General features: G+C 45.2%; 1 protein-coding gene across 1 annotated transcript in view; it reads right to left on the minus strand.

The window, feature by feature from the left end:
• Positions 1 to 4,574: 4,574 nt before the first annotated feature.
• LOC109434524 (zinc finger protein 547) overlaps positions 4,575 to 10,495 on the minus strand; it is a 58,856-nt gene continuing 52,935 nt past the window's right edge. The window contains exon 3 of the mRNA XM_074315446.1: positions 4,575 to 5,381. Within this exon, the coding sequence (XP_074171547.1) occupies positions 5,308 to 5,381 (74 nt within the window). The 3' untranslated portion in view covers positions 4,575 to 5,307. The remainder of the gene's footprint in view (positions 5,382 to 10,495) is intronic.

The raw sequence follows: 10,495 nt of genomic DNA on the forward strand, positions 1-10,495 counted from the left end.
CGAAGATCTAAGCCTGGGTCACAAAAGACCCATGCCTGTACTATTGAACATCTTTTCTCAATTCCCGTTTTCTTGCCTGTGCAGCAATGCCCTTCAGGAATGGCTTCAAGGACCTACAAAATACTTAGATTGTTTATACCATTAGTGACGTGAGCCATTAAGGAAGACAATTCACATATCTGGAGAGTTTCTGTACACCCTCAACATGTACATCCCTATTCTCAGGAATAGTTGTGGAAGCAACCTCAGAAGGGTCTATCTTCTTTAGCTGGCTGCACTCTTCCCCACTCTATTAATCACACCTCATCTTACTGAGCCAACTGTAATTCCCATATGGTCCCTTACAGACAGTGACACCTGCCTACCACATTCTGGACTTCGAGGCACATGGACCCATGGCAGGTCCTGGGAAATAGGTATCCTTCAAAAATGCGGGGGGAAATGGAACATATGCTAGAAACAAGAGGCCCAAATATGCTGCTCCCACCTGCACTAGAGGATACCACAGCTGTCCCTTCACCAAACTGAAATTTGAGCCCTCAAATGATCTTGGCATATAAAGTTAGTCCCAAACATTCCTTCAGTCTTTCCCAACATCTTAAGCAACAAGGTGAAATAAGCCCCAAACTAGACTGAGCAGTTGTTCACTGCCATCCTCCTGCATCCACTGAGACACACAGTTAACAGCCCCAAATATGTGTGCAGCATTTGCTAATTGCTCAGTTCGTTCTACATGCTTACAGTTATTAATCCACACAATAATACTGTGAGGTGGATACTATAATTATCCATCTAGTGTAGAGAGAGGTTCAAAATGAGACCCAGAGAGGTTCAGTAATGAGCCTTATGTCCCAACTCTAAGAAGTGTTAGCACCAGGAAGGAGCTGCACAATGGATCCCAAGTCCACGTGCTCCACCCCTGTGCCTTGAGACCATGGGTATTTATGCCTTAGCAGTAAGAACAGAATATTTGTGGGGTATTATCCTGTCCCTGGGAATTTGTCAGTCATATTAAATGCATTAGGCATTTCTGTAATTGTTACATTTATGGACAGATTTGTTGAAGTTACATGTATAAAATGTTGAGTTTCTTCATTCAGGAGTATGTTGTGTGTCTTCATTGCTTCTCTGTAAAGCATTGAGATGGCTCTTCCTGTAGACTATGCACTGAATGATTCTATTTTTGGTTTCCTCACAGCCTCCCCATAAAACAGATGCTGGACATGTTTTTTAGGTAAGGAAATTGAAGTTCAGGGAGGTTAATTGCTATGTGAAGGGCAAGGAACTGATATTTGGTTGATCCAATTAGGGGAACCAGGCTGGCTCTTTCAAGCAACTATAGTGTTGAATTACAAACTTACAAAATAATGCTCAGGAAGGTGCCAGTCCTGGTATGTGGATAATGTGGATGGAAAAGAGGCTGAGGAGGAGAATGATGATATCAACACCAGTACTGATGGCAGCAGGGAGGATTCATAAACACAGACCTGCAGATAGTCAGGGAGTAACAGACTCTTGTTCTGTGCTTTATTTTCGTTAACAAGATATAATTGACAGATAAACAAATAATGATTCAATATTTGTATATACCATGTTTCCCCTAAAATAAGACCTAGCTGGACAATCAGTTCTAATGCGTCTTTTGGAGCAAAAATTAATATAAGACCGGGTCTTATAGTAAAAGAAGACTGGGTCTTATATTAATTTTTGCTCCAAAAGATGCATTAGAGCTGATTGTCTCGCTAGGTCTTATTTTCGGAAAAATGCGGTATTCCAAAATGATCCCCACAATAAGTCTAGTTAACAACCATCACACTGTCACAAATTTTTCTCGTGAAGGGAACTTTTAAGATCTACTCTTTTAGCAACTTTAAACATCCAATACAGTATTATTGTCACCATGCTGTACATTACAACCCCAGGAATTATTTTATACCTGTTGGTTTGTATTTTTTTGACCCTTTCCACCCATTTTTTCCACATTCCATCTAGTTGACTGCAGTCTCTTCCACTCCCTATTATCTTACTGTTGCTATACCAATTATGGTTTCCCAGGACCATGTGGTTGTTACAACCAGTGACCATAGCCCACTGAATTTTGGACACCAGCAGACAAGGAAGAGATTCCCCTCAACAGTGTTGACATCCCATGAGACCTCTGTGAACAACAGAAAAAAATTCATGCTGCTCCCAGTACTTGAGGCTGTCAGAGTTATCTCTGAGTCTCTAAAACTCACAGCATTCAGGCCTCAAGTAAAATCCACGTAGCCCAGCAGTCTTTCCTAGGTCATAGGCAACAATGTCAACTTGGCCCAAACTATTTTGTCTTTGATGAGCTATTTTCTATCATCCAGCTGTCCCCTCTGAGGCACAGTGTCGCATCCAGGGCAACACAGGCTGTGGGGAGACAAGAAGAGGCAGCTTTGGGTTAAGCTATAAGAAAGAAGCAGAGACTCAATGCGGTTAAATCGCAGAGGGCCAAGGGTCTCACAGCCTCAAGAGACTGGAGCCCTGAATCGGACCAACTGACGGTATTTATTGATTACACACAAGGAAGTTACATTGTTTAAGGCACGGTCTGTGAAACTCATTCACTACGTCAGAAAATTACTTCAAACCGAAATTATTTGTCCCAAAACAGTCGAAGCATATAGTCCCATGATGACTAAGGTGCGGTATGCACCTCCCTGGGGGGGCAAAGTCTCTCGTGGTGAAACAATTCCATGAGCTGAACAGAAAGAGCTTGATCTTATCGCTCTAAAGACCTTGCTCACAATTAGGTGAGAGGGAGCAGCAAGAGTCAGCAGCAGCTTTTCTCAAGCATGGGGGAAGGGGAGGCAAGGCCCCTTCCCAGATCTTCTAAGGCAGCTCATCAGGGGTCTCTGTGGGGTTCCGTCTGGCTTGAGTTGTCCCCAACCCCAACCCCAACCCCAACCCCAACCCCAACCCCAACCCCAACCCCAACCCTTCATTGTTATTGGCTTGTAAGCCAAAGCGATGTGGGGCTGGCAGTTCTCAATTTGGTGACTTGAAAGCTGGAAAAACTCATCAAAAGTATCACATGAGGCAGACATGTTCTGGAAAAAGGTAGTCCTTTGCAAGCTGTGAACCAAACTAATATGATGTCTCCTGGGTCAACACTGGATCTGGCCCATGCCCAAACTAGTCAGAGAAGAGAATGTAGTCCCTAAGAGCTCAGATTGCCATTAATTTGTTCCAATGAATAGGAGAACACAGGTCAACTTCCCTGAGCACACGAGTTGTGACGGATGCATATGGTGGGGACGTGCCTGGGGGTAGAGGTAAAATAAATTTGATCACAGAAAATGGAAATAATATAAATCTGGCAAGCACCCTGGGCAGGTTAGAAAGTGGAACATAGCCACATATTTCTGCATAATTGAAAATGGGGATTCTCCCCACTGTAGATCAGATGCATGAGACTCAATTCAGACAGATGACTCCTCACAGAATATTTCTGCCACTATTGTTACACAAGTAACTACCGTTGTTTCCCCGAAAATAAGACCTAGCCGGACTCTCAACTCTAATGTATCTTTTGGAGCAAAAATTAATATGACCCAGTTTTATTTAAGACCGGGTCTTATGTAATGTAATATGATGATGTGATGTGATATAATAAATAATATAAAATACCGGGTCTTATATTAATTTTTGCTCCAAAAGATGCATTAGAGCTGATGGTCCGGCTAGATCTTATTTTCAGGGAGCACGGTACAACATCTGCACATCTAAGGTCTATCTCCAGTGTGAACATGCTGGTGTTGAGAGAGGTTGTATTTCTGGCTAAAAAATTTTGCACATTCACTGCACTCATAAGGCCTTTCTTCAGTGTGAACTCTGGTGTATAATGAGTTGAATTCTCTGGGTAAAGGATTTTGTATATTCATTACATACAAAAGTCCTCTGTCCTGTGTGAACTCTTGTGTGTATAATAAGGTCATGATTTTGAGAAAAGGACTTCCCACATTCAAAGCATTGGTAAGGCCTTTCACCTGTGTGACCTCTCCAATGAATGAGTTGACTTTTCTAGGAAAAAAATTTCCCACATTCACTGCCCAAATAAAGCCTTTCTCCTTTGTGAACTCTGATACTGATGAAGTTTGGAACTGGAGGCAAATGACTTGCCACATTCACTACACTCATAATGCTTTGATCCAGTGTGACCTCGCTGATGAATAATAGGTTAATTTTTTTGGGTAAAAGATTTCCCATATTTACTACACTCATAAGACATTTTTCCACTATGAACTCTACGTATTCAGTGAGGTAAAATTGATGGCTAAAGGATTTCCAACATTCACTGCACTCAAAAGGCCGTTTTTCCTGTGTGTACTCTGGTGTAGAATGAGTATCAAGCTATTGATAAAAGATTTCCCACATTCACTGCATTCATGAGGCCTTTTTCTCCAGTGTGAACTCTCCAGTGTACGACGTAAATTTTTCATCTAAAGGACTTCCCACATGGAGTGCACTCTTAACGCCTTTCTCCAGTGTGAACTGTCTGTTGTCAAATAAAAATGGATCTACGGCTAAAAAATTGCACACATTCATAACACAAGTCACAGTTTTCTTGTGCGACTTCTCCAAGGATAAATGAGGACAAATTTTTGGTTAAACAATTTGCCATATTTGCTGCATTTGTACTGCCTTGCCCCAGTATGAATTCTTTGGTGTTAACTGAGGACTGAGGTTTGCCTAAAAGATTTGCCACACTTACCACATGCATGAAGCCTTTCCCCAGTGTAGACTCTTTGGTGAACAACAAATGAAGATTTGTATCTGAATGTTTTTCCATATTCATGGCACACAAAGCACTATCTTGCAGTGTGGATACCCTGATTCTGAACATGGGTGTGTTTGGTATCAAAGGCTTTCTTGCATTTTCCCAGGCAGAATAACTTTTCCTTCTGTGAAAAGTCACCCCACACTCAGACATTTCATTTGGCTTCTCTCTGATGTGATTGGCCTGTTGTTGGAGATGTCCTGACAAGGCTACGAAGTCTTTCCCAACCTCCCTTTAGGTAAAAGACTTCTGTGACACATGGAATCTGTAGCTCTTCACAATCAAGGACCTGTGTGCACTGCTCCTGAAGATTGTCTCTCCCATGTGGTCCTCCTCGTGCTGGTGAAAGTTTGCACTGAGATAAAATCATTTGTACATGCCCCACACCTCAACAGTTTCTGGCTGTGTTGTGTTCCTGCTGCTCAGCCAAGTGGAAGATATTTCTCAAGATTGGACCACACATCTCGCAGGGGTGGGCCTTCTGGGAAGTCACAGCTCCCTCAGGCCTGTGACACTCCCATAAAAATGCTCTGTTCAGTGGGTGCCTCCACATCCCCTGCTCCACAGCAGCAACCTGAACACAAAGAAATGGTGGTGAAGTACATGTTGACCTTATAGGGCGGGGTAATTCCATCACAAATGTGCATCTGTCTCATGTAGGTATGATTCTATGGGATGACTTTAAAGACAAGAAAGTTGAACTCTGAGAAAAGAGCTGCTGTGCATTAGTGGGCCTGTATGGTCACAGATGGTACAGACCTCACCAGGGGAAACATACAAGTTCAGGGTCTGACACAGGGAAGAAAGGCAGGGTCTACAACTTGTTCCTCTGCCAATGATTTCCTGGAGGACCTATTCTGCTCCATGGCTCCTCAGCCAACACTCACATCTCAAATTGAAGCCATACCATCAGGAATTAGTCAGTGCCTGGACTCTGAAGATGCTGCCACTCCACAATTGTCCATACCCCTGATTTATCTCCCTAGTGGCTCCGTGGGCACTGGCATATCAGACACCAATGGCACCACCACCACAAGGCCACCTTCAAGCCTGACCCAGCCCCAAGAGGAATCTCCATGGCCACAGCATCTCCCAAGGGAGAAAGAAATCAGTAGGTCCCCCCCAGCCTTTGACAGCAAAGACCTCAAAAGCCCTCACTGCTGCTATCTGTCCCTGGGTTAACCTTCCGCACTTGTTTATACTGGTTGCCAGAAATGGGAGCACCTTCCTGTTACCTGTGGCCTGCACTCAGGGCCTGGGGTATCTCTAGGGCCCCAGACCCAACAGCTGGGAAAACAGATGAAAGTTTCAGGACACCACAAACCCAGACACCATATGGGTGGTGTCCAGTAAGACTAGGACATTCTCTCCTTCCTTGTATAGGTTCCATAAGTGGTTTTCTCCACCTTCAGAAGCTATTGGGAGAGGAAGGCAATCATGGTTGGGTCCCATGTGTGCAGGCCAGGTGAACTCAGACTGACTAAGCTCTGTGCCTCAGGTCTCACTGCTGCCTCTTACCAGCTCTGTGACCTTCGAAAAGGACTCAACACCCAGTGCCTCACTGTCCTCAACACCCCATTCTAGTCTTGTTTTCTCAATGAGCAGCTTTTGGAAAACATTAAAAACCCTAAAACAGACTGTGTGCCTCTTCTGTTCTTAAACTTCCATGGCTCTCAGGATCCTCTGAATGGAGGCACAACTCCTGCCAGTCCAAGTACCACTCTTACTCTGTTCCCTGCAGGCAAAAGGCGGACCCCAAGCTCCAGGATCTTCCCGGCTCAGTCGCCCCTCTACGTCTTTACACCGCCAGCCCCTCTGCCCGTAATCCTCTCCCACACGCCATCACACCAGATGTCACCCAGGAGGGCCTCACCGTCCTGGACGCCTGAGCCGGCGTTGCAGAACGTGAGCGGGCGCCCCACACCCGGTGCTTTAGAGTTCGGGGGGTGAGGACCCGGGGAACGCGCACTCATCAGAGCCGGTCAGCTCAGCGCGGCCGCCGCCCTCGGAATCTGTGGGCGGGGCGGGTGCGGCGGGAGAGGGCGGGGGCCCGAGGGTGCCGCCAAGGCCCGCGTCTGCACGGTGGGGATGGTTCTAGTCACGCCTACTCCGTTCCCTTACCTTGACCCCAATCCTGTACAGTTACTATGCTTCGCCAGAGCAGCAAAAATGGCCTCCCCGAGGAGGCCGGAAGTCCCGCCCTGACATGATGCGCTCTCCTGGAAATGCCTCATCCCGTTATTGGTTCCTCAGGCGGTATTCCGTCGCGAGGCCTTCTGGGTAACGTAGTTCCTAGAACTCTGGAGGCCACAGGAAGCTGCTCTCTCCACCCTGTGGGTGGTTTCAGAGTCGGAAGAGCAGTCGTGCCTTTGCTTACAAGCAGCTTCAGCGTTCAAACTGTAAAATATGCAATTGTTGGGCCACAAATTATGATATTAAAGTTCTTATAAGTCCTCAGTGTAAGGACATGTACATACCTTTATATCATATAGGGTTTTACTGACATAAAAATTCTCTGTACTCTGCCTATTCATCCCTTCCTGTAGTGTAAGGGTCTGACAAGATTTGATTGCCAGGACATCCATTTCAAAGCTATCCACCTGAAATAAACATTGCCAGCTGTGTGCCAGTTACTAGTAAAACAACTAGATAAGAAACTAGGCCACCCCACTGTGGGGACAGAGCCCCAGAGATTAGTTTACAGGCTCTCGGCCTCACGTGAAGGGGTACTGGCTCGGGTGGTGAATGGCCATCGGCTGTGGCTGATTGGCCGTCGGCTGTGGCCGGTTAGCCAATTGGCCGCTGGTATAACTGCTGCGACTACGCAGGGCTGCCGAGGATTGCCGAGGAGCCGAGCAGAGCCGAAGAGACTGGAAGAGGAGAGCCGAGGAGAGCGGAAGAGGAGAGCCGAGAGAGAGGAACAGAGGAGAGAGTGGAGAAGAGTCGTGGGTCGGTCAGTTGGCGGAAAAGCGGACGGCAGGTCGGCGTCCGGTGGGCCCAGCCTCCAGTGAGACCGTGGTGGTATGGCTCCCCTACCTATGGCTCCGTGGGTGTTCCTTGTTGGCCTCACCGTATCCTGCGTTCTTATGTGGGGAGCGGGACCAGAGACCCCGCAGGCCGCCCCGCACGACAAATGGCAGAGCGAGCAGGGTCTCCCGCACGACACCCACTCACAAAGTTCCCCTGTAGAAAGCCCTGGCTGGGTAACCTCGAAAGCTGATGGCTTAAGTGACTCTTTTTTCCCTCCCTGCGCCCTAATTCCCAATCGTACATTATTAATTTCCAAAATTACAAAGGGTTGGTCAACATAAACATGATTAGTGTAGCTGTCGGCTAGGTAGTAATTATGGAAGTTAGGATACTATCCTCTCATATGGACTGGAAGACAGAGGCCTTATCCTTTCTGATTATTACATTTCTTTTTCTTTTTTTTTTTTTTAATTGGGGAAGGGGAACAAGACTTTATTGGGGAACAGTGTGTACTTCCAGGCCTTTTTTTCTAAGTCAAGTTGTTGTCCTTTCAATCTTCATTGTGGAGGGTGCCGTTTCAGCTTCAAGTTGTTGTCCTTTCAGTCTTAGTTGTGGAGGGCGCAGCTCAGCTCCAGGTCCAGTTGCCGTTGCCGTTGCTAGTTGCAGGGGGTGCAGCCCACCATCCCCTGCAGGAGTCAAACTGGCAACCTTGTGGTTGAGAGGATGAGCTCCATCCAACTGAGCCATCCGGGAGCTCAGCAGCAGCTCAGCTCAAGGTGCCGTGTTCAGTTTTAGTTGCAGGGGGCGCTGCCCACCATCGCTTGTGGGAGTCGAGGAATTGAACTGGCAACCTTGTGGTTGAGAGCCCACTGGCCCATGTGGGAATTGAACAGGCAGCCTTCGGAGTTAGGAGCATGGAGCTCTAACCGCCTGAGCCACCGGGCTGGCCCTCAAAGGAATACCTCTCAAGTCCTTGAGAAAGACACTTGGGTGTAAGACATACATATTTACAATTGAAAGGACTTTTTAAATAACTATAATAGTAAATTCTCTTGGCAACCCTGAGCTTCCTTATTCTGGCATTTCAATGGAAACCAGTCATTGCAGGGCAGGAATTATCCTAGGGACTGTGCCTTTTGCTGCTAGAAATCATCCTGGAGTTTGGTTAAGTTTCTTAATGCAGGGGTTTGGATAGAGCTCTTATGCACTGAGAAGTCAGTTTTCGATGTCAAATTCCTAAAAGGAATTTAATAAACGTGAGGATATCAAGTAAGAGATACTAAGTGGATAAAAATGCAGCTTGTAGAATTGGACACAATAATTGACTACACAGACAGGAGAGATGTTTTATGTGGGAACCACAGACAAATACTCATGTTTGTACTTCTGCTTCAGGGTGACCCAATATCTCACCTCTATCTTCCCTCTCATGGCCCTTTCTGGAGTATTATTTTCTCTTCTGATCAAACATATACAGATTGATAAAACTGACTCTAAGTTTTCAGCATTCACACATTTGAATTGCAGCATAATGTTTATCAGCTTGTGCTTCCAGTGGACACATTTTGTATCTGAATGACTGGAATTTGTGGATTTGGATTTGTAAGCATTGGGAGCATCTGAAATACTTTCAGCCCTGAGAGCATGCTGAACTTGTGTCTGAAATTTGTCTACAAACTCATGGGTGATCAGTTACAACATTCATGTGCCAAATAACGTTTCCATCAACAATGGACCACATGTATGACAGTGATCCCATAGGCTATAATACGGCAGAAAAATTCCTTCTCCTGGGAATGTCATAGTTGTAATGTCAAAGGTCAATGCATTACACAAACACTTACCATTGTGTTGCAACTACCTACAGTATTCAGTACAGGTTTGTAACCTAGGAGCTATAGGGGAATAGAATTTGTCACCCCAAAATATGTCTATTTGGTATAAGGATTATTTTAGGCTGGTTAAATTTTAAAAAACAGCAGACATGGGAGGAGCTCTGAAAACCAGTAGAAGTTCCCCTTTGTAAAAGATATTTACATTTATAAAGGAAATCTCCATTTGTAAGAGTATCTCCATGGCTGTACCAGGAAGAAGGGGATGACACATCACAGCTTTATACTTAGCAATACTAGACAGCATATAAGCACTACATTTGGGGGCCATTTTAAATAGTGAAGAAAGCACAAATGTGGCACTAAGTAGACCATTTATAGTATGAGAACTAAAGAAAGAAGGGGACTTTAGCTGTAATTATTGCTACTAATTTGATTCTCTTTAAACTGACTCATTCTGTTTTATATAGATTGTATTCTAAAAAGCATGTTTCTCTCTCTGCTAATAAGGAAAACTAATATGACTTGCCACAAATGGAAGTTTACCATGAAAATACAACCATGAAATAAAAAATAATGCTCTTAAGTCCCAGAAAGCTCATGAGGCCCACTTAGGCCTGTTCCCTGTATTGAAAAGGGAAATTATAAGTTAGGGGGGCATTAAGGATTCAGCATAAGGCTTTCTCCTGACAATCAAAAGGAAACAAAAAGGCAAAGGATGAGTTTTCTCAGGGTGTACACACATGCTATCTGTGCACCCTCTTGATAAAGATGAACTGGGACTTTAAGACAACTGATCAGGGAGCTGAGGTCTATGGGTGGAGCTGAGCTTCCTGTTACTCTCTAGTCCTGACGTCCTGCTTATTAAACTCTATGGTTCTAACTT

This window comes from Rhinolophus sinicus, linkage group LG11 (genome assembly GCF_036562045.2).
Source record: "Rhinolophus sinicus isolate RSC01 linkage group LG11, ASM3656204v1, whole genome shotgun sequence".
Taxonomy (NCBI): Eukaryota; Metazoa; Chordata; class Mammalia; order Chiroptera; family Rhinolophidae; genus Rhinolophus; species Rhinolophus sinicus.